This window comes from Ursus arctos, unplaced genomic scaffold, assembly GCF_023065955.2.
Source record: "Ursus arctos isolate Adak ecotype North America unplaced genomic scaffold, UrsArc2.0 scaffold_2, whole genome shotgun sequence".
In the NCBI taxonomy this organism is placed as follows: Eukaryota; Metazoa; Chordata; class Mammalia; order Carnivora; family Ursidae; genus Ursus; species Ursus arctos.
Window position 1 is genome coordinate 42,107,206 of NW_026622874.1, and position 26,224 is coordinate 42,133,429.

General features: G+C 33.4%; 1 protein-coding gene across 3 annotated transcripts in view; it reads left to right on the top strand.

The window, feature by feature from the left end:
* KCNT2 (potassium sodium-activated channel subfamily T member 2) overlaps positions 1-26,224 on the top strand; it is a 346,348-nt gene that overhangs the window by 72,535 nt on the left and 247,589 nt on the right. For all 3 annotated transcript variants that reach the window (XM_048225452.2, XM_026489786.4, XM_048225453.2), the window contains exon 2: positions 25,387-25,466. In XM_048225452.2, coding sequence (XP_048081409.2) covers positions 25,387-25,466 — 80 coding nt within the window. The remainder of the gene's footprint in view (positions 1-25,386; positions 25,467-26,224) is intronic.

Sequence of the window (26,224 nt, forward strand, 5' to 3'; positions counted from 1 at the left end):
AGTCTGTCAAGCAGTGCTGAATCAAAGATAGCATTAAAGAAATTAGAATCAGCTGCTGGAGCTGAAATGTTTACATCCTATAAAATCTTTCCAAAGTAATGGTAAAAACAAGACTCAATTTCTTTGATCATGCAACTGGATGAAAGGAGTTTGTGGCTGTAGACAATTTTTTTTCTCTTGAACAAATACCCGAGCAGAAGATCATAATGTCTCCACAGCTAGTTCCTTGCGGGTCCACATTTGTGCCTTTTCCACGACTTCAGCCATCAATATCGGATTCAAGAAAAAGGTACTGTAGGGTAGGATATAGTATCAAGGGGTTGAAATAATGAAAACAATGAATGCTTTTGTTGGCATAAAACTATCATTATTTGCTCTTTGCTAATTTATTCATCCAAAATAGAGTATTTTTAATAACCCATAGTTTCAATGAACTTAAATATTGCATCTTTTAAATATATTTACTTTAGTGTTCAATCGGAGATAAACATTTCCAGGAATTCTCTTTAGCATTAGTAGTATTTAATTCAGCAATTTATTTTTGAGATACTTTAGAACAATTGAATATATACCTTAGAATAATATGAGTACATATAATTGAGTATACTCCCTCTTTATATCATTATCAAAGTGCTCTAATTCAACATAATATTTTTTCTCTAACATTATTACTTACATGGAAGGTATTTTGAATGTGTTGTACCCAACATTTGTTCTAAAAATAAGCCATTCAGTCACATTCTTTAAGATACATGTTCAAGACTAAGATATTTTTGTACAGCATAATTGTAAACATGAAAGGTATGGGGTAATCTAATGCACAATTATATCATGCCTGATGTTTTCTGTTTTTGACTAACTACAATAGCTTTCTGTCAAAATGCCTACATCTACTCCTGCTCCTTTTATCAGTACATTTAAGGCTGGGCTGCCAGCCTTGCAAATGGGGTTGTTACAAATACATTGATGTCACCAGTCAAGGGAATAATTCTACCTAATGAGCAAGGGAAGTGCTAGCCAATTTTTATTACTGACAAGCAGTCATGAGCTAGCAAGAAGGAAACTCCCACAGAAGATAAATCTCTACTCCATTAATGATTATATTTTTTATGATCAACACTTAAAACTAAAATGCTTTTTCCTTAAATGGACTATGGTAAAGTAAGTGTTTGGGTAATAACCCATAATGAGTAAAGATTTATTACATTTCCTATTGGCCCTTTAGTCAATAACACTTTCTTTGGCTTGGATATCATTAGGAAAGTTAGAAGTCAATGTATGCCATTTCTGTTTGATCCTGGATTGAACAGAAAGATGATTACTCTGAGAGATGTGAGGAAAGGCTTACACATAATTTGTTTTTGCAATTATAATGGCAGCTTAGAATTTTCTCTTGTGCTCGGGGGAAGACAAAGGGTAATAAAATTAGTGGTATCTACAGACCATTTTGCAGCCTTTGTAAATACTTGGGTCTACACAGGATTGTAATATTGGGTGTAAAATGTGTGTTCAGAGTAATTCCACATCTTACTCTCACTCTCCAGAGAATATTATTTTATGCAAAATCCAAAGGATTTGTCTCTCTGTGGATTTACAATGATCACAGCACTGATGTACTAAACAAATTGAAAAAATTGTTTGAAAATGAAACAGGATATTCTGACATAAAAAGCATAAGACTTATAATTTTTTATCCGGAAGTGGCCATTCTCCTATAAAATTGATTACGGGGATCATTAGACTAGTGACAGGACAGCTGTCATGCCGTTGTTGGTTATTATCCTATGGTTTCTTTTCAGAAATGGTTATTACAGTTGGTTAATCAAAATCCACTTGAGGCTAAAAAAGTCAGTAAGTTAAAAGTAAGGGAGGAATGGCAGGAGAAACTTGATATGTTATCAAGATCCATGATCTAAGAACCAGGCTTATGCTTAGGTCTTGCTCTGTCACTGAGTGTGGAGGAGGTGTACCTCAGCTCAAATTGTTTATCTACATTGGGTTTCAGTTTTTTACCTACAAATAAAATTTATATCTAAAGAATTTCTTGTGTAGAAGGAGTTATGACCCTTTATGTCGAGTGTCTGTACAAGACAAATTATAAGAAATTGGAGAGTAAGTCTTCGAAATGCATTTTATTTTCATGGTAACATTGCACTTTCGTTAGATCCTAACTTCATGACTTACTAGCAGTGTGATCTTGGACAACATACTGAGCTTTCTGAGCCTCACCAATCTCATCTGTATAATGAGGATAATAATTCTTAGCTCAAATAACTTTTGTAATATTAAATTTTAAAAAATACATGCCTAGCATATAGCAGGCATAAATTAAAATGGTATGATTGAGTAATACAATACAAGTTCATTTTGGAAATGAAAATTTTCATTGGTGTTGAAAATATTTTTGGGTCACGTTCATGTTAGTCATTGGGCATTGTTTTTTCTTTTTATTTAATTTTTACCCGTGTTTGTCAATTTCCTACTACATGACTTGCACATAATAAGGATAGAATGATTGAGCCAAGTAACTGTTGAAGATGCACAAGTGGAAAAGAGATTCCTTGAATATTTCTTGACCCCCAAATTGGATGTTTTCATGCCAGCTGCTGAACTAAACAAATTAGGAAATAGTTTTAACATATGCAGGTTACAGTGAAAAATTAATCCAACTTTATGCTTTATATAATTCTTGATATGAATTGTGTACCAGCAACTTTACGTCACATTAAATTATTTAAACTAATTGGAACTTTTCAAATTGTAACTTTATATTTTTTATTTAAATGAAAGTTTCTGAGTAATTAAACATATATCTGTCATATGCTAGAAATATATGCTACTCTCAAAGAGCACATGCTGACTTACAAGTGGAATAATGGCTCCCTATTAATATTCTTCCCCATAAAAGAAATTCAAGCAGCTTTTAAAGTACTTGAAATTGTAAAGATAATGGCCTCACTTCCAGGAAATTTGTTAGGTTATTAATATCATTGATTTAATGTCACCCTGTTTTGCTAGTAAAGTATCATTATTTACATGTGAATAATTATGAACACATTTCAGGTAATTTTACCCAACTTCATGGTGGTATGATGCATTTCTATGTGTGCACTTTAAGCCTTTGTGGTAATAAACAGCTCTCATAAATGCTATGATGTCCACTTTTCTCCATTAAAATGAATGAGATAATTTGACATTTCAAAGGATCTTTTGTTTCTTTAACAAGAACTTTTGAGGAATATACTGTAGAATCAACACAGTGAGGGGGATACCAGAAAGTGCAAGACAGTCGGTGCCTTTGTATTGGTAACATTTGAAGCATGGTCAAGAATACACTAGATCATCCAAGCAGACTTACAAGACAGGTTGGTCAGAACAGTATTACTTCATATAATATCTGTATTTATGTAATAGATATACATATATGTGTGTGAATGTTTGATTTGTTCTCATTTATATAAATTTGCACACACAAATACGTAAAGTCAGTTCTGGTTATTTGCACTAGTTAGGGGCTGTCAATCCTCTGCAAACACTGAATTAGTGAATATGGAGCTGTTTTTCCTAAGTGGATATAGGTTCCTGCAGCCTCTGGTCATATTTTCATCAGTTGATCAACACATAACTTTGTTTTATGTGTGTTTCTGTTTAGAGTACCTAATATATATATATATATATATATATATATATATATATTAGGCTTATATATATTTTGTTATATATGAACCTAATAATATATATATGCCTAATAATATATATATATACTTAATAATATGTATATTCCAAATAATTAAATATATACAATATTCTTTAATAATAAAACACTAATGGAGAAAGGTTTTGTATTTTCTTGATCCTGGATAACATAATCATTTCTTTGGCTTTTAGCCTTAGTACAGTCTTGTCCATTACACTTTTCTTTTTATTAACCACCACCTTATGAATCCAAAAATTTAACCAGTTTTTCATCTTTTCCACAGCTTCATCATGCACTGTAGATGTCAATTTAACATTTTCCAGAGCAGGCTCATATACAGATTTCTTCGTCCTTTTTCTGCATGAACACTGAACTCACAAGTGATAATGCTATAACTCATTTCTGAAGAAAGCTTATCTAAATTATTTTCTCTGTAAGGTGTATCAGAATCTCCTTGCATTTGGGAGCACTAGACAGCACCTTAGCATTACTGCTTAAGGGTTCTTTTAAACAGTGAAATCACCAACAAAAAAGCACACAAAACCGCAAACAAGACACTAAAGAAACCAAGGAAAAGACATTTGTTTAAAGTATAGGAGCTGAAACAAGAAGGCAGAGTGTCACCTCGTTCAACCTTACAGTTAGTTGGAGAGTTGCCCTACAGAAGACTCAGATTGTTTGCTGCTTTACAAAAATCCACAAATGATCATGAAAATGCCATGAGGATTGATTTGGTCATTTTCTATCTGTCTACTCACTCTTCTCCAACAATCAAAAACCACTGAATCACTGATCCTTTTCTGATATTTGCCTTCCTGTTAAATAACACTCCCATTGAATCAGATGCTCGAGCGAGGAATCCGGTAGTCAGATAGGACTTCTTGCTCTTCACAGGGACCAAATTACCAAATTGACTTCTTTCAATTCCTAAGTGTTTCTTTGTTCATTTTTAACATCATTCCCCCTCCCCGAACTAGTGGAGTTTTCTCACATTTAATCTCGACCCTTTTTGTGCAATCTCTATGCTGATATAAACTATTGAAAACCACAGACATAACAAATAATTCTCTATTTAAATGGCTGTCCATTACCTTTAGTTTAAAGTCCAAGTTCAAACTCCTTAATGTGGCTTATAAAACTGTGCTACCTTTTCTTGATCACCCTTTTTCACTTTTTGCACTCCAACCATAACAATATAGAACAGATGAAAAACTGAAGATTGTATAATAAAACACTCATTTATAAAAGTTGAAACTTGGCATTTGATTTAAATTAATTTTTTCTAAGCTGGGAGACAGTTTATTTAACACAAAATTAGATCTAATTTGCTTGTCCACCCTACCTATAGCTGGAGACATATGTAAAATGAAAGTTTGGTAATAGGACCTCCCTCAATAGATTGATACTCAAAATACTAAATTTAACGGTGTCAGTATAGAAATGTAATTTTAATGTCATTTTCAGTATTATTTATGATAAAGATATTTAAGATACAGGAACATGAAGATCTTGCTTAACCCTGAAAATAATATATATGGCTTTAATATGAACTTCATTATTTTATATGATGACATATGTACATCATATATTTTATATCATATCATTCATCATATTTCCTTTTTAGTGGATATCAGTTATTTTATACTGCTGGCATCCATTTGCTTATTTCTTACTGGAAAACTACCTGTTCCTCATTCTCAGTATGTGGGCTTCAGTGTCCTCCTCTACCCGACCTGTAATCCAAGCCCTGAATCTGAGATTGTAGAATATGACCAAGACTAAGCCAGAGAATTCATTCCCTGACTTAAGTGTTTAATTTGGAGGTGGATATATGACACCATCAGGTCCACTGAGACTCAGGAGAAGCTTTCTTTGAAATTCTGGTAAAAATTTCCTGCTTTTTCTTTCCAGACTTAACATGAACCTTTGAGTAGATTCTTTTTCTCAATTGCAAACCAAAGAGTCCTAAGTGATATAACATAACAAATAAATAATATAGTCAGTTCAGGCATCTGCAATTTTAAGAGTCAAAGCATAAATATGTAAGATTTAGTAAGTTCATGACTCTGCAGATCTTACTGGTTCCTCATGTATTATAACATTGTTTTGGTATAAGTATATCAGAAACTGCTGGTATGTTTAATAATAATACTTTCTGTATATGTATGATCTTTCAGCTTTTATATGTAATAGATCTATAACTCAATTATGGATAATTAAATTCATTTTTTTCACTTAAATTAATTTTTAATTTTTGTTAACATGGATTGACATGAACTAAATTTACAAACAGGTGAATGAGAGAAAAATGTAGAGTTTTCAAATACGCATGAAGAAAGCGAAGCCTGGTTTGAAATGGAATTGCCAAGTATAGATTCTTTCTGCATGAACATATTGGTTAAATATAATTAATAAAGACATTTTTATTCTGTGGTATATTGTTGGACAAAACTACAAGTATTGTTGGCATTTCTTTTTTTTTTCTCTTTAAATGAGGGACAATGTGATTCTATCATTAAAGAAAAAATTCCATTATAATTGATTCTCAGTTATTTTCACAAGGTATATCTATAGTCAGATTTGATTTCACATCAGCTTCTTTCTATTTATAGGGAACACCTTTCTTGTTAGTGGGAAATTAATGCTCGCTCAATTTTTACGAATGCAAGAAGGAACTATGCATATTTTCAGAAGTACTAGAGTTTTAGGCAAGTTTGCAAGCTGTTAGTATTCTTGACTTTATCAGCTATTTTATAATGTGGAATGACTGTTAACAAAAACCTAACAGCTTTACATTTAGAAGGCCTCTTAATAGGGGTTAGAAGGTGAGATGACAGCCTTCAGAGTTCTGCTGACAAGCCTCAGGATCATTTGGAAGGACCGTGCTGTAGTTATTCCTATAGCTGTGATTGCTAGTAAAGTTGTCTTCATCTAAAAAATGCTATAAAGGCTTTACAACAGACTTTTCATAGTTTCTTTCCATGAATATGGGCAGTGATGGTGTGCCAGGACCTGGAATTTTCCTCACGTTCTTGTAGTATTTTAAAACATATTTTTTGGGGCGCTTGGGTGGCTCAGTCGGTTAAGTGTCTGCCTTGGCTCAGGTCATGATTCCAGGGTCCTGGGTTCAAGCCCCACATTGGGCTCCTTGCTCAGCAGGGAGCCTGCCCTCCCTCTCCTTCTGCCTGCAGCTCCCCTTGCTTGTGCTCTCTCTCCCAAATAAATAAATAGATAAAATCTTTAAAAAAAAACAAAAACCCAAACCCATATTTTTCAGTTTTCCTAAAGCAGAGATATGAGTATGACAAGAGGCTGAATCTCTAGAATAGACTAAGTTATCTACTATGGCTTTGTTTCCTTTGTTCTTTGAGATGAGTTATATTCATTTTTGTTTCCCTCTTACAAACGGATGATTGAAATTCGGGACTTATTTGATCTAAGAGATATCTTACATGTTTCATTTCATTTTTTTTTAAAGATTTTTATTTATTTATTCGACAGAAATAGAGACAGCCAGCGAGAGAGGGAACACAAGCAGGGGGAGTGGGAGAGGAAGAAGCAGGCTCACAGCAGAGGAGCCTGATGTGGGGCTCGATCCCAGATCGCCGGGATCACGCCCTGAGCCAAAGGCAGACGCTTAACCGCTGTGCCACCCAGGCGCCCCACATGTTTCATTTCAGGGGCAGATAGTTTCATGATTCTAAAAGGCATGTTTTAGCAGTATTATTAAAATGATAGTTTTTGGAATTTAATGATAATATTACAATGTAAAAGAAAAAAATCCAACAATTACATAAATGGAAATAAATTATTTTAAATTTAATATAGATATAGAGAAGCAGTTGACTAGTTGTTTAAATATGTAAACTACATATTATACATGTACTTATTTTTAAATAAAAATATGTAAGTAAATATTTAAGTAAATGTTCACAGTACACATTTTTAGCCTTATTTTACCAGTAATTTATGTGAAGTGCATTAGTTATTCTGAAAGTATCACTAAGGAAAAAAATAGTTTTTCAATAGTACTTTTCTTCCACACAGAAGAAAATAATAATCTATTACTACCTCCTTTGGTGGACTATGAAGGAGACGTTGAAGGAGATTCCTAGGTGGGAGTTCCAAGTAAATCACAACATCAGAATGTATGAAGAAGGGATGATGGAAAATTAGAAAAATCTTCAGGAGAGATTTAAAATTGACAATGTGATTTTGACAGATAAGAATGTCAGTAACAAGATCAAAAGCCAACTTTTATATAGCAAAATTCATTCAATACTCAGCAAATATATTGCGTACTTAATGTGTGTATATGACATTGTGTTAGGTTCTGAAAACACAATCAAACTGAACAAAACAGATACAGTTCCTGTCTTCACAATTTTAGAGCCAAACAAAACTATTACTAGCAGCTTTGGAGGGACAGAGAGCAAGAAACATGCCCTCAAATCAACTCTTGATGAGCCTTCTAGTTCGATGTTATTAGTGATGCATTCCATCTGGCTCTTGGTAGCTTCCTGTCTAATTCAGTCTATTTTTGCTCATTATTCCTGCAAAGTCATAAAATAAGCTGTTTCTACTTTGCTCAAGGAGGGTATACACTTTCAAAATGTGAATGTATCAAATTTGCAATGATATATTTTTTAAAGTCATCTTTTTCTTCCTTTTACGCATCTGTGTTCTGTGTGCTATAGCATAGAACCACTTATTTAATTTCTAAGTTCCATTTGAAAGACAGAAACACTTAAAAAGGCAAACCTCATACACTAATAAGTCTATGGTAAAAGGAATAGAGTGCACTAAGCAAAAATACATGTGTGTCACTTAGCAAAGTCTTGGGTGAGAAACAAAGTTCAGGTGGCATCATTTTAGACGCCAAATGAGACCTGAAGGAGGCAGGGCAAGGCTTAGAAATAGAAAGGAAGGCAAAAGAAAGCTTAGTTAATCTAAGGGTTGTTCGTTTTTCATAAGGTCCAGCTGAATATTTTTATTGAAAAATAGTGACTCACAGATTTAAAAGCCCAATAACTTGTATGATAATTAAGTCTGGTTGAGGAAATAATGAGGAATTATGGTATTCCAGATTATTCATATCATCCATAGCAAATCAGAAGCATGCATTTTCAGATTAACAAATGTGTTCTTCCTTTTGGAGCGGGGTTATTCGGGAGTTTCTGTTTCCCAGCATAGATGCCAGATGGCAGTAGCCACAGATTGCCAGCCCCTGCATGCTGATAGTTGTCAACTTTGGATGCTAACGGGGTGTTAGAAGCAACTACTGCCGAGTAATATTTAATTCCATGTATATTAGTGAACATCCATTATATCCTAGGCAGTGGGCAAACAATTATAAGCAAAAACTGATTAATATCACTTTAGAGGAGCTTGAGGTTTAATGTGGCTTTAAGAAACTGTGCGAGGACAAACTTTATTCTCCCTTAAACCAATTCTGAATTTTTATAGAACCCCGGATGCCATAATTGGAATGAATTGGGGAAGGGAGAGGAAAGGCATTGGGAAAATTAGCAGGTAGATCAGAGTACCTTTTTTCTCAGACACAAGATGATGGGAAGAAGAAAGTGGGTGGTAATTTCATTTACAATACTTCCTTCTGTGTCACTATACATCACTCACACTAGGGATCCAATCTGGCAGTTTTTGCAGTCATATCTAATTAAAGGTCATGCCTTAGAATAGAAGACTTTGCATATAACAGTGCTTTCAATGGTGTGAAATATTTTGTAGCTATTTTTGTAGATTGATACATGAATGGAACTTCCATTTGGGTTCAATATTTCTATTTATCACTGAAAGTTTTGTTTTGCTTTGTTTTTCCATGACTTGCCTTAGAAAATGGATTTTAACCTGAAAGCAAGCTTAAATATCTGTACGTCCATTCGTACAAGCTAGGGTTGACTGAAAATGTTCATTACAAGCATATTTTTTGTTTTGTTTTCTTTCTTAGGCTAAAAGATTTTTTTTTACTACTCAAAGAACTCTAGAGAACAATACTAATATGTGCTCAAGTGAAAAGAGAATCCATATATTGTTATATCACTTTTGTCTTGACCAACAGAAGGATGGATTTGACATTAGCTCAGATTGGGAGATTTTAGGGAGGGAAGTTAGGAAGCTTGGTTTGATCATGCCAAGTTGGAGATGTCCACTAGAGAGATCCAAGTAGAAAGGTTGAGTAGGCAGTCGAATGTATGAATTTGGGAGAGGTGCTAGCCTGGATATATAAATTTGACAATTTGGGCATAAAGATGGATTGCACTTTGAGCATAGTTATAAAAGAGGATGATTTTTAAGAATAGAAGAGAATGAACCACCCAAGGAGACGCAGAAGGGGTAAACTGTAAGGTAGGAGGAAAACCAAAGGACTGGTACATTGGAAGGCAAGTGAAGAAAGTGATTCAAGGGTGAGAAATGTTCAGCTACACTGAATGCTGGTAGGGTACGTGACATGAGGACTGATACCTGATTTCTGTATTGTGCCATATAGATATCACTGGTGACCTTGATAATTGCAGATTTGGTGATGAGGTGGAATAGGTTCAAGAAAGAACAAGAGGTGAGGAATTAGAATCAGGCTTATTGTTAATAAGTGTTGCGGGCTGAATTGTGTCCTGCAAAATTCATGTTGAAGCCCATCTAGCTCAGTACTTCAGAATGTTGCTGTATTTGGAGAAAAGACCTTTAAAGGGGTAATTAAGTTAAAATGAGGCCATTAGAATGGGTCCTTATCCAATCTGACTGGTGTCTTTGTACAAAAGGAAACCTGAACACAGCTGGGATGCTTGAGGAAAGACCTTGTGAGGACACAACCAGAAGGTATCATCTGCCACCCAAGGAGAAAGGCCCTAGGAGAAATTAACCCTGCTGGCACCTTGATCTTGGATTTCCAGACTCCAGAACCATGAAAAAATAAATTCCTGTTGTTTTAAGTCACCCAGTCCGTGATGTTTTGTTATGGCAACTCTAGGATATTAATACAGCAAGTCTCAGTGTGTCTTTCTTCCTTTCAATGCCAATCAGAACCACGGCCAAGGTGGTCAAGTGTATTCACCATCTTTTGCTGTAAGGGATTTTTTTCTTAGTTCATGCACTCATGATGCTGTCTTTCAGGAATTCTGTTTTTTTATGGAGATTTCTGTGGAGCTCTTTGTGGGGGATTTCTTCGACAGGTTTCTTGCCTGTCAAAATACAAACTCTATACCATCAAAGCAGCAGGGTGAGCAGTAGCTTTAATGCTAGCTTACTTTGCTGGATTCTTATTTTCTTGTCTTTTCTGGCTTCTAAGGATTTCCCTTACTTTCTTACTAGTTAAGCTACACATATTAAAAAGTGGTGTGGGGTGGTGTGAGGTAGTGGTGGTGGTGATCTGTGTGTGTATGTATCTATGTGTCTGTGTGTATTTCATCTTCTACCACATTGTCAGAAGCAAAATCCTTGATTACTTTGAAATCTTTCTATGATAAAGCAATTTGATGTTATCGATAATGTTGCTGATTTAATCATAATCAGTTGCTTTTGGATCAAGTTGAGGAATCATTACACTCATAAACAATCTGAATAAAGTAATTGTCAGTGTCTCTGGTTAAATTCTCTAGAGGCAGATCCTGATAGGGAGTTTGGGTTTTGGGCTGCCCTGAGAAAGATGTGACCCCAGGTAGGGTGTCTCATTGCCCCTGAGACAGACCCTGAAGCAGCTGAGAGCTGGAAATTATCAGGAATTATTGATGGATGGAGGCTGGGGTGCCACATTTCCATGTCTACCATATCCAGTTATATGGTACTTAACATGATATGGTCTTAGAGAATAATATTTATTTATTAAAGTAGTTGAAACTGAAATTGTTAAGCATTTTTTTGCATGTGTAAATAAATTTATCCAAAAATTCCTAAAATGTCTGTCAGCTTTGGTAGTATATTTTATAATATGTTTTGCATACCATATAATCAGAAAAAGAACAAATTAAGAAATAAAAAGTGAATTTGTGGTGAAGGTGATCAAAAAAGTACCAATTTCCAGCTATAAAATAAATGTCATGAGGATGTAATGTACACCATGGTGACTATACTTAATAATATTGTGTAGCATATTTATTATAGCTTATCTACATATGAATATATAGCATGTTTGAAAGTTGCCAAGAGAGTAGATCCTAAAAATTCTCCTCAAAAGAAAAAAATTTCATAACTGTGTATGATAATGGATGTTATCTAGCCTTATTGTGATGGTTATTTCACAATATATACAGATATCAAATCATTATATTGAATACCTGAAAATAACATAATGTCATAGGTCAGTTATATCTCAATAAAAAATAACAAAAAAGGTAAATTTGATTCATATAATTTTTCTTTCTTGATTAAACTCATATATAATGAGGGTTAAGTCTGTGGGTTCTGGAGTTAGACTGCCTGGCTGTGAAACCAGGTCTACCAGTTACTATTTGTGTGACTTTGGACAAATGCCTTTGTCTCCTAATGTGTAAAACGGAGATGTTAATAGTACCTGGTAAAAGTCTGCGTTGAGAATTAGGTGTGGTAATACATCTGTGTGCTCAGTGTAGTGTCTGGGCATTTTCAATAAGTGGTTCCTCCTGATAATGCTATTGTCACTGTTTATTAATACATATCTTGGCCTCTATTCAAGTTCTTTTGGTTGTCTGGCTTCTTTTCTATCTTTCTGTTTTTACATATTGCATTACCTAATACTTTAGCCATTTTAACTTCTTTGAAAAGTACTATACTTTTTCTCACACAATTTTTCCCTTTCCCCCTGCTATTTCTTACATCAGAAAAGGCTTTCCACCTGCCTCTGCTACCATCCAAGCTTGCTAATCTTGTTCTCTATGGCTCTCTACCAATTCCTCCCTGGGCTAAAGATTTGATTCATACACTTACTTGGTATAATATGGAGATTTTGTCTCACATAGTACCCTAAAGTCCCTCTCACCTCTGTTTTTTATAAATATAAGGTATTTAAGAATTTTTTTGTATCCCCAGAGGCTCAGCATTAGTTTAGTTGTAATTCTTAGTTTGTGGCACACTATCATTTCATTCCCTTATTCCTTAATTTATTAATGATTTACTGATAATGTATAGACACCTCTGGATGGTCAAAAAACTAATACTTTATAAATAACTTACAGCAACTGTGGATTCCTTCACTCTCTTCCTTGCCTCCCTCCCAGAAGACATAACTTTCTTTGTCTTTTCATTTTCTTGCTTTTACTTATTTGTTGTTTGTTTGTCTTTCATTTCAATTTTCTATTTAAATTCTAGTTAGTTAACACATATGGTAAAATTGGTTTCAGGAGTAGAATTTAGTGATTCATCACTTACATACAACACCCAGTGCTCAACACAAGTGCCCTCCTTAATGCCCATTCCCTATCTACCTCCCCTATAGCAACCCTCAGTTTGTTCTCTGTGGTTAAGAGTCTCTGATGATTTGCTTTCCTCTCGTTCTTTTTTTTTTTCCTTTTCCATATGTTCATCTGTTGTTTCTTAAATTCCACATGAGTGAAATCATGTGGTATTTGTCTTTCTCTGATTGACTTATTTCTCTCAGCATAACACACTCTAGCTCCATTCATGTCATTGCAAATGGCAAAATTTCATCTTTTTAATGGCTGAATAATATTCCACACAAAATGGAATATTATATATGTATGGAAATAGACATATAGATCCAAAATGGATGGATATATATATAATATGTATATAATATATAATATATAATAATAATAATATATATATGTATATATTATATATATGTGTGTGTATATATATATATGTGTGTATATATATATAATCTTCTTCTTCTATACATCTTCTTTATCCATCATCAGTTGATGGTCATTTGAGCTCGTTCTATAGTTTGGCTATTGTTGATAATGCTACTGTAAACATTGGGGTGCATGTACCCCTTTGAATCAGTATTTTTGAATTCTTGCTCTTAAGAAGTATTGTTTAACGGATGTATGAGTATCTCTAAACAAGTTATTGTTTGGTTTTAGATATTTTGAACTTAAAAGTGGCTACTGTGCTGCACATATTATAGTCTTTTTAGACTTGCATCTTTTTCAGCATTCTGTTACTAAGATCCATTCATATTGTTGCATATAGCCATAGTTCATTAACTTTTACTGCAATATTTCATTGCATAAATATGCTACAATTTACCCATTTCCCTGTAAATGGATATTTGAATTACTTTTGTTATTTCTCTGTGCTCTCACAAATAGTGCTTTTTTGGTCATTCTTGTACATATATCTTAGTGCATGTGTGTAAGTTTCTTTATGGCATTTACCTAGGAGTGGAGTGGCTGAACTGCCAAAATATGAATATTCAATTTTACTAGATAATGTCAAATTGTTTACCAAAGTGATCTCACCAACTTACACTTCACCAAATTAAGAAATCCTTTGATTCATGTTCTTTTCAACAATTGGAATTATTATATAATATTGTTGATTTTTCCAATCAAATGGCTATAAAATATTATGTCACTGCAGTCTTATTTGCATTTTCTTGAGTACTAATGAGGTTGAAAATTTCTTTCTAAGTTTACTAGCCAGTAGAGTTCCTTTTCTGTAAAATCCCATTTCATAATTTCTGGCTACATGTTTTTTATTTTCTTAATAATTGATTTATTAAGGATTCTTCATATGTTCTTGATTTTTAGCATTTATTGGTTTTGTACCCAAATATCTTTTCCTACTTGTGAATTTGTTTTTCATTCTCTTTAAAATTAAAATTTAAACTTTATTAATTGAGCCAAATGAATGTTCAGAGCCCATCAGGGAAGTTATTTATTGATTTACACTCTTACTTTTCCAGGTAAATATTTTATACATATTTTATGATATTGTTACTTTTTGTATCTTAAGGACTCTGACTATTCAAAGGTCAAAAAAGTATTCGCTATTATTTTTTTCGTAGGAATTCAAAATTTTCCTTAACCTGTATGGACATAATTTAACACATATGGTATGAGATAGGGGTCCAATGTAATTTTTTGTCTTTTTTTACACTTTTTTCATTTTCTTTTATTTCTTTTTCTCTTTCTTTCTTTCTTTCTTTCTCCTTTTCTTTCTTTCTTCTTTTCTTTCTTTTTTTTTTTTTTTTGCCTTTTAGGAAAACCATTTAAAAATCCATTTATTGAATACTTTGTTTTCCTTATTTATCTGTCATACTGCCTTTGTTACATATTAATATTCAATATATACATAAGTCAATTTCCCAGCTGTTTTATTTCACTAATCAATTGGTCTTTCTCTGTGCCACTTTTATAATGCCTAATTGCAGTAGCATAATAATGTCTTGATTTCAGGTAAGGCAAATATCTACTCTTTATTCTTCTTGTTTAGTTTGATCTTTTACCTCTATAGAATCAGTTTATCAAGCTCCACAAAATTCCCTATTTGATTTTGATTAGGATTTTATAGAATCTATGGATTATTTTATAATATAAATACCAAATTGTTTTCCAAATTGATTGCACCAATTTAAATTATACTGATAATTAATAAGAAATTAATTTGAGGAGGAGATATTAAAACATAATTTTCAAAAGTTTGAAAAACATGTCCTTTATACAAATATAAAAAATTATATTCAACTCATTAATTAATGAGCAAAACAGTAACACTTTAAAACTGGTCCACAAAGCACTTAAGAAGCTAGGTATAACTACTCAATGTTAGAATAAGATTGCTAAGTTAGTACCCCTCTTCCAAAAACCCTACAAGGCCATCAGCTTTAACCTTTTGAGTTACCTTTTTTATTGGGTGGCAATTCTTTGCATATCTATTATACAAAACTCTTTGCACTAATGTCTGCTCCTTCACAGTTGTAAAATTGCACAGAAAATAGAAAGTCGAAGTTGCATTTCACTGAAAGAACATCTAGTAATCTCTATTGCTTATTTCTAAATTTTGGATAATTTTTCTGACAAAACTGACAACAGTTTTTTTTTTCTAGTATAATATTTACACATTTTGACTGTATCATTAATTATCTGCCTTCTCAGACAGTTTGGGAAAAATGTATTGGGAAAGTTCCATGGGAAAGTTATTTGACTATTAAAATGGTGAGATGATAACAAGATTTTTAGATTACTACTATACTCTTTGTCCTATACATATATTTAAAAATAATTTGATATTTAGCTTTCAGGTTATTTGGTGAAAAATGTAGAAAATGTATTTATTATTTATGTTTATAGATAATGTAGATGATTTTTTTTCTTTATAGTAAACAAAACCTGAAGATTCATTTGTATATGTAAGGGATTTGTGAAAAAATAGTGTATTATTAATATAGAGGAATATACAGAAGTATTACATGCAGTAATTAAAAATTATGATCTAGGCCTGCATCTTCTATGTTTAAGTAAACATGATTAAGTTCCAGAGTAGCAGGTGTAGTATGATTCCCTTTATACTGTTGTTTAAATTGAACTGTCACCAGATATTTGTTAATGAAGCAAAACTAAATTTATTTAAACTCCCTGAAGTTAGTAAGCATTAGCAGTGTTTCAGAAGATGATGTTAGAAGTCAGGTATTTATCTGGCTTTTTGAATGAAGGCTCAAGTGGTGTAAGGGGGATCTTTCAAGGTAAGAAAGGATTTGGAATGGTCAACTTTCATGATAAATCATTTGGAATTTGTGGACATAGCAAAGTGAGGGTTTTGAAGCCTTAATGAATAATGAGTACAAAGATAATGCAAATCTTAATGAGTAGGCTTTGTAGATAAGTGATGTGTTTGCCTAGGTGAACAGACAGTAGTCTCTAATAAATTAATATGTAGGAATTTTCTGAAGTAAACAGTGAATTTATTTATTGTCTTATACCTTTATTTTTCTCAAGTAAATGTTTCTTGGAGGACTCAACTATATCGAATTGACTTAAGTAATCCACAGTTTTTGTTCTCCCAATTGTAAATATTTATTCTAGTGACTTTTTTCTTTATTACCAACACATCAGAAAAAAGTTATGAGTTGTCAGTTTTTTGTTCTCAAATATAAGGTATTTTCTTTAATTTTCATTAAACAGCCTGGTTAATAGAAGGAATAATTGAATTGTACAGGAAATAAAAGTTAGCAAATTTGATAATCCTGTGCATATAATCTGATTCCAAAGTTATCCCTCTTAGTTCCTATACTACACTATGCAATAAACAAATGAAGAATCTAATGTGGGAAAAAAGTTGGTTTCCCTAGAAAACCCATTAGTTTTAATGTCGCAATTTATGGAATGAAATTCTATTTGTGACTGTTTTCACTTCTTCCTCCAAATTGTGTCACTTTGTCCTTAAATGTATTCAGCCCAATATGGTTTACCTATTCCAAGTTATATATGTTATTTTTACTTGAATTAAGAATACTGAGTACTAAAATATCCTAAAGAAATATATATGTCTTAGTGAGCGGTGCCCATTATTGAAATATGACTTCTCCCTACGAGTGCAAAATGAAAGAGGCTGCTTGGAGTGTTGATTTAAAGTCTTATGTTATTGGTGAAAATAATTATATGAAATTCAAAGGTGCTTCTTTCACGGTACATGAGTATCTTCATGTAATTTCTGGATTCATACCAAGAACTAGCATGTATTGAACATGACCTGACTATTTGAGACCCAGTGGGTTCCTCTTTGAAAACACACATTTCTTTCTCCCCAAACTGGGCTTTGATATTTAACCATGCCATTCTTAGCAATCCTGGAATGTGTGAGCCTTGTTATATTTTCCTTCAAGGTTTTAAAATGACTGGGTGCAGTATTCCAATCGGAGTTCGAGATTACATGGTATTTTGTATTCTATTCTTAAAGTAGAGAGAAAAAGAAAAGAGGACTTATAGGTTGTAGTTGTTATGAGTTTTGATTGGGAGGCTATTAGGTTTGTGGTGGGGGTGTGCTGCCTGTAGTCATATTATGTGAATTTATAAGCCTTTCTGGGACAAAGAGCTCTATACTTCTAGCATGTATATGCGTATGTTTACATGCATGTATGTACGTTTATGTGTGTATGTGTACACATGCATTATGCATTTTATCTTGGGGGCTTCTGCGTGTGTGTGTGTGTGTGTGTGTGTGTAATGGGAAGAAGTAAAGTTGAGCTGAGAGAAAAGAAATAGACATGGTCTTGAATCATCTGTAATTTTTCTTGAGGTAGTGGTGGTAAAGATATATAATACATATCAAACAGTTTACTATAAGCCTAAATGCTGTGTATTTTTGCTACTTTTTATTATATACTTAGAATAAAAATGAATAAATGTTCTGTTTGCAGTTCTTTTTTTTCTTTTCTCTTCTCTTCTGTTCTCTTTTCTTTTCTTTTTCTTAATGGCTTGAACTACACCTCCCCCCCACTCATGCAGTTGCGTGGGGGTATGAAAAGGCAAATCTCTTCAAGGATGAAAAAAATGTACCTTTACACTTAGCTTTCTTTATCTTTTGCTTCCTATGCAAAGTTAAGTTAAATGGGGTTGTTTACCTTTAATTCTTTTAAATAAAATGAGGGAGTACAAGAGTTGGCCCTGCAAATGAACACTGCACATGTGTTCATGAGTTTTCTAACTGAATAGAGACTTGAATACAAAAGTACTCTTGGGTGGGCTTGTAATGTGTTTCATCATGGAAACCACAAGCTTGTGTATTTCCAGCTACCTGCAAGCCTCAATTATTAGGGAATGACAGGAGCATAAATGGAATTATTGAGGGACTATCATCATTATCCATAATGAAAGAAAATTGTTGAGTGATTAGCACTCCAGATTCTTTCCTCATTACCAACACATCACTACATGTATACATTCAAACACACTCATACATGTGTGTATGTATGTGTGTAGGTAGTGTGAGTATGTATCTATACTAGTAGGGTTCCCTTTCCAAAATGACATTGTTTTATTTATTTATTTATTTTAAAGATTTTTGTTTGGTATTTATTTATTTGAGAGAGAGAGAGCGAGCCTGGGCGAGCTGGGGAAGGGCAGAGGGAGAGGGAGAGGGACAAGCAGACTCTATGCTGAGCACAGAGCCCAAGGCAGGACACTTGATCCCAAGACCTGGGATCTATGTCCTGAGCTGAAACCAAGAGTCAGCCGTTTTAACTGACTGCGTCCTCCAGGCGCCCCCCAATGACATTGTTCTAAGTTTCATTTTAAAAATAAGAGAATGCTATCAAAAGTCATCAGAATTAATCTCTGCCTCCTCATGAGTTGTTACCGACTAAAGAAGGTGAAAAAGTTAGGCTTGAGTAATTATGAAGAGGATCGGATGAGCAAAAAGAGGTTGGGAAGTAGGAGCAGGGACTTCAGAGCATTTAAAGTGAACTTAGTTTTGTGCATGTAGTAACAGTTGGAAGCCAGGTAGAAACCCTTTGGAAGCACTTGAGCATGAACTGGTGAAACTAATTTTTCAAGATTAAAAATTGATGGTAGGCTTATTCAGTTTTGTTTTGTTTTTTTTAACAAGGCTCCATTTGAATCGTTGTTCTGTAAAATACTTTAGTTACCAGAAGTAAGGAGTGAATATTTGTAAATGGATAGGAACCTGGTTTAGAGTCAATAATCAAAGGGAAGAACTAAACAAACACTTGTCTTTATCTCTCTGTGGGTCTGGTGTTTGCAATACTTTTTTGTTAATATTTTACAAATGACCTAGAAATCTCCTAATAATGAAGAGTCAACTGATGAGGAAGCAGGAGGCAAAAAGAAGTAATGGAAAGAACAATATCCCAGTTCTGTTCCCATACTAGCTATGCATCTAGGCAATTCACTAAAATTATTTGAATTAAAGTCTCTTTTTCTATAAAATAAAGTTGATGGCAGTCTTACCCAAGTCATAGCAACATTGTACAAATTAAATAATGTAGTGTATTTTTTCCTAAATATTTATCAAGTCATGGGGAGATAGGGCAAATAAATAAATCTAAATTAATAAAATTGAAAAAAATTTAAAAATCTGCAGGGAATTATCATTAATCTTAAGGTAGATCAAATTTGAATAAAAAGGAGCTAATAAGGATTGACCTCACTACAAACCCAGATTTTGCATCCTCAAATAGTTATAATCTAAGGAAGGAAAGAAGATGCTTTTCATCTTCCTACTGACTATCCACTCAGGGTCCTTCAGGTTTGTACCAAAAAAAACTGGAAACTACCCTATCCCTTTGTTCAGGGCTTCAGTCAGTCATAGTTAATGCCTAATAGGTCTCAAGTAATATGTGACATGCTAAAGATATAATCATTAACAAAACAAATATGGTCCTGGCCTTTGTGGAGCTTACATTCATTCTAATGGACTTACTTCATGTAACTGGGAAATGCTACTGTCATCATCATAGAATATTACTGTATTAGTTTTGAAGGATTGCCTCAACAAAGAACCAGAAACTAGGTGCTTAAAAACAACAGAGGTTTATTAACTCTAAGCTCTGGATTATAGAGGTTTGAAATCAAGTTGTTGGTGGTGTTATGCTGTCTCCTACATCTCTAGGGGAGAATCCTCACTTGCCTCTTCAGCCTGTGGTAGCCCTAGGTGTTCCTGAGATTGTGTCCACAAAACTCCAGTCTCTGTCTCTGTCTTCACATGGCCATCTTTCTTCTGTGTCAGTGTCCAGATTTTCCTCTAACAGAGACACCAGTGGTATTGGATTACAGACCCATTCTACTCCAGTATGGCCTCATCCTAATTTAACTAATTATGTCTGCAATGACTCATTCCTAGATATGGTCACATTAAGAGATACTGGAGTCAGGACTTCAACATTATCTTTTTAGGGGACATAGTTCAATGCATAGCAATGACTTTAGAAAAAATAAGTGTACACTTACAGTAATGTTGTATATTTAGAAAGGTGCAATTCTCATAAATATAAACCCCATTTTAAGTTTCAGTAGTGGTGGGAATAGAGTGAGAGAAACCTGGCAGTAGTATACAGAGAGATTTAAATTTTTTTCCTTACTCTTTGGAGTCAGAGCACCAAACATAGAGTTCGAAGGATTCACCAATGTAAAAGCACAAAAATGATACCATGTGAAAATTTCTTAGACATGGGAATTGCAATTAAGCTATGTACATTCACTTGATACCCAGATGTGAATTTTCCAAGGAATAATACCCAGCAACAAATACATAGAGAGACTAAAATGTATCCACTGAATCTGTCTGCTGAGACCAGAAAGTCCAGGCAGGTATTGCCTTGAGATGAGGATAGTCATGAAAACTCATGCATGGACTCTGTGACCAATATTGCAGACTCAGAGGGAGGCAGGAAGGGACAGCACCAAGTAGAAATAGAGAATCTTCTTTTGGTAGTAATCTGCTACATGTTCCAAAGAGAATATCTGCAAAGGTTTGATGTCCTACAGAGCCCAAGGTATTATTAGCACTTGAAAAAAGTGAAATAGTGTTTCTGAAAGAGCAGAGTGTGGACAGCCTGGATCAGAATTACTTTTTGTGTGGTTAAAATGGTGAAGCCTATGTTAGAGTTAGTAAAGAAGAATTTTAAGAGTGAAACAAGGGAATTGGCTTTTAACAAGATCCTTTGTGATTCTTATACTAAATTCGAGTAACCAGAGCAACAGAAAGAAAAGAAAAGAAAAAAAAAGTAACAAATTAAAGTCAATATTAAGGCAAATTGACAATGGTTACACAAAATGTCTTTGTAGTAATGAAAATGGTTAGTCTGTAAAAAAATCTGGAGAGTTTTTCAATTCGTGTATTTTTTCAATTCATATTTGAAGATATCAGAATAATCTAAAGATGAAAGCACATCAATGTGCTAGTTGGTTATGACTATAGAAGAAAAACTCCTAAAAATATAAGAAAATGAATCCACCAGTAAATTACCTGAATAATTCATGACTAACAAAACTAGTCCAGAATTGAAAAAAATTATTGCATAATAGAAAAACTATTAAAACAATTAATCAAATCAATGTCAAAAAAATCCCCAAAAGTTACCATCAATTTGATAGAATCAAGATACGCTTTTGATAGCAATCAATATCCATCCACTCCTGATAGGATTTTTAGTAAGATATAAATGTTTATTGCAATTCCAGGGTCAACAATATAATTATTGCTAAGGCACAAGAGGCCTTCTAAGAATGCATACCACAGTTGATACTTTTTCCTCAATAAGTGCTAGTCAACATAATAACAATTAAATGTAAATCAAAATATTGGAGATTTTTAGATGACATGATTGTTTGTCTAGAAAACCCAAGCAATAAACCTGAAAAAAAAGTATTACTGCATATGAAGGAATTCAACATGGTAGCTATTTACAATACCAAAACCAAAAGTTGAAGGTTAGAACAAAACACTTTAAAAATAGCGACCAAAATGATAAAATATCCAGAAATAAATGTCACAAAGAATATGTAGGGTCTATGCAAATCAAACAATAAAATATTGTTGACCAATATAAAGCTAATATTATTACACAATGAAAACATGTCAATAGGAGAAGATACTACCTAGTAATTGTAATTTATTTCTTTATTAAATACAATTATAATTCCACTGTTACATTAGGGGAAATGTGACTAAAACTGGGGTTCTGGGGAAGGTCCAGAAAGAGTGCACTAAATTGACCTATTTGGATGGAGGTAAATTCAGATAAAGTTAGATGGGAGGAGAGAGTTCAGAAGAATGGAAAGGAAGGAAGGGAGGATAGGAAGGAAGGAAAGAAAGGAAGGAAGGAAGGAAGGAAGGAAGGAAGGAAGGAAGGAAGGAAGGAAGGAAGGAAGAAGGAAGGAAGGAAGGAAGGAAGGAAGGAAGGAAGGAAGGAAGGAAGGAAGGAAGGAAGGAAGGAAGGGAGGAAGGAAAAAAGGGAAAGCACGTTTAAATATGGAAAAGGAAATATGAAGAGGATATTTAAAATAAATTAAAATCATGAAAAAATTAGAAAGCCTAAACATTAAACTCTGTCCTAAGTCCCTGAGTATTAGAGAACTGTATGGGCTAAGAGGTTCCTCCAAGAATATATTAACACTAATTGGCTTTGATTCTGGGAAAAGTTGTTATTAAAAAAATAAAGCTGTACTCAGTATTATGAGTAGTTAACTTAAAGGTCATTTTTCTCTACCTGAGAGAAGACATGGATCCTAACGTGTTTTGGTTTTTTTGTATGTTAGCTTTAGCTTTAAAAAAACCTTTGTATAAACTTACGCTTTATTATCTTATGTTCCTTGGTGATCATATTGACTCAGAGATCACGAGATTAATTAATAGTTTTACTTCACATAATATTATAATGAGGAGGGAATCTGGAAGTGAGAGAATTTATCTCATGCAAAATTGTCTTTACCTCAGGGGAAAAAAACCCCCAGCATTTCAAGCTGTTATCCGGTCTTTGGTATATTTATATATATTGGAGAGCTCTTCACTTCACAATGATGGCCATTTCAAAATTGGGTGATCTCATTCCTAATTCTCTTATTTCTCTATGATTAATCATATACAATAGAGCATCATATTATGAGTCATCTCATTTTAATAATGATGTCCACTTCAATATTTAAAGACAGCTATTCTGTTACTGCTAACTCTTCATATTTAGGCTAAAACATTTCCAGTTCTTTAAACTTGTCCTCATATGAGACGCTTTCCAGATTCCTCATTATTTTGCTTAAGGCTTTAAATGACCTAATTTTAGTTAAACCTCTGATATATACCCAGTACTGAACTTCAGATATTATCAGAAGAACGGACTCATAGTCTTATAAATTTGATAACTCCAGAGCAAATCTGCATGGCCTTTTGCTGAATTACTTGCACAATAGCCATATGTCCTTTCAAATTTGCTTTTGTATCCATAGCAGATTTGAAATAATTTAGCTTGATATCAATGTTGCAGTTACTTTATTTAAATGAACTGCCTTTTCAGTCAAAAAACAAGGGAGGGGCTCCTGGGTGGCTCAGATATTAAGCATCTGCCTTCGGCTCAGGTCATGATCCCAGGGTCCTAGGATTGAACCGTGCGCATCAGGCTCCCTGCTCAGCAGAAAGCCTGCTTCTCCCTGCCCACTCCCCTTGCTTGTGTTCCCTCTCTTGCTGTCTCTCTCTCTCTGTCAAATAAATAAATAAAATCTTAAAAAAAAAAACCATAAAACAAGGGAAACAGACTCAGTGATGGATTTCTAAGATACTACTGGAGTTCTGTTTCTCTGTGCATGCATGCGCTTTTGTATCATGTGTAAGTGTGTAAGTTTGTGTATATATGTGTAGGAGTATGTGCATGCACATAGGCATGCATATGTAAGTGTTTTGTTAGAGAATATTGCAATTTTTTAATTGAAGTATAATTGACATATAACATTATATTAGTTTCAGGTATAAGCATAATGATTTGACATTTGTATACATTGTGAAATGATCACCACAATAAATCTAGTTTCCATTTATCACCATACAGACTTACAAAGAATTTTTCTTATAATGAAAACTTCTAAAATTTACTTTCCTATCAACTTCCAAATTTGCAATACAATATTATTGACTATAGTCACCTTGCTGTACATTACATCCCCATGACTTATTTTAAAACTAGAATTCCACTTAGATTTGTAAGCCAAAAACAAAACAAATGAACAAACAAAATGGAACAAAACTCAGAGATATGGGTAACAAAATGGTACTTGCCAGAGGGAATGGGTGTCGGGAGGTGCAAAATAGGTGAAGGGGATTAAGAGTTACAAAATACCAGTTACAAAATAACGTTTCTAGTTTATAAAGATCACATTATCAAAATTTTGTGATATAGGAAAAATGAAATTAAGTCTGTTGTTTGTATAAACATTAAAGTGCTTTCTTAGCTGTTCTGGAATCATAACTTAAAATAAGTGTATTAGAGACCATTTAATTAAGAAAATTTCAAATAAAAAATAAATTTTCAAATGATGATTATTAACAAATCATCATGAACATATTTCTTTTCAATCAGTATTTTGAAAATATTAATTATGTCATCACATGAGAGAAATTTGCTGGAATTTAGGGAGAAAGCAAATGTATTTATTAGTATGCTACTATTTTTTAGACTGTTGGTATTATTGTATTGTAGATTAAATATATAATATGCAGCTCCTTAATTGTTTTGTCTGGTTTATAACCTATCTATGTTTACTTTAACATTCTACTTGTCATTAATACTCCTTTGTTGATCCACATATATTTTAATATGAGCCTAAATAAATAAATAAATAGGTAAAGTGTCCCATAATGCAGTATCTCAAATAGGCTCATGATGGAGGGAAAGACTTTTTAAAAATAGGTTTTCAGGCCTGGTCCCTTAAGATTCTGATGCAGCTTATCAGGTGGTGGTGTTCAAACTGGATTCTTCCAACACCCAATTGATTCTAATGACAGAGAAAAAACTTGGGAAAACACTGATGCAAAATTATTCCAAAGATGCATATAGCTGTTTTGAATTATCTCTACCACTCATTATATCCACTAATACAAATAATAGAATTAAATATATATGATATTTGAACTTAATCTCTGTTTAGAATTAGAAAGTAACTGCTTCTCTCCAAAAAATTCAGTATTTTTACTCAATTTTCATTTTTGGTAGTGGGGATTTGCTCAAAGTATATAATACATTAAATAAATTTTTTTAGATTAATTGTATTTTTATCTTTTGCTTGCAGGGTACAAGTTGAATTCTATATGAATGAAAATACATTTAAAGAGAGATTAAAGTTATTTTTTATCAAAAACCAGAGATCAAGTAAGTCATTCATTTTATTCTCCTGTCTATATGTTTGTACATATTTGCCTAAAAAAATTCAGCCATGCAATCCTTTTGCAAAATATCTTTTATGTAGAATGAATATGATAATCTTGTCTGCCAGGCAGTAAAAGTTTAGAAAGCTCTAGATGTTACATGTGGTGGTGGTAGGATTTTTGAATACCTATAGTTCCCCAAATTCCACATCAGTAAGTAGACTTGTGAGAGGACCATCTGGATTTGTTGAGACATTGAGGAAAATAATTTAAATGCTGGGTCGCCTTATTTTAAGGGATACTGAGAAGGCTCTGACCAAATGGGAATAATTGTCTGATTTATTGAGGAAGAGTTTAATGTTTCCCAGTCACGCCTGATAGCAAGAAACATCTAGGGTTTTCTGAAATGTAGAGATGACTAGCATCCTTCTCTGGAGATTTTGAATCAGGAAGTGTAGGCCTCAGCTGAGTTTCACACTCCACTGATTTTTCTCATCAGATAAATTTGGGAAACATTTCAACTTCAAGAAGACATGAAATTGGTATAGTCACTGACTTGACCATGCAAGGCTGATGTGTCAGTGATGTTTGTTGCCTCCCTATAATACCACATATTTTTTTTAATAATAATATTTTTTTATTATATTATGTTAGTCACCATATAGTACATCCCTAGTTTTTGATGTAAAGTTCCATGATTCATTACTTGTGTATAATGCCCAGTGCGCCATGCAATACGTGCCCTCCTTAATACCCATCACC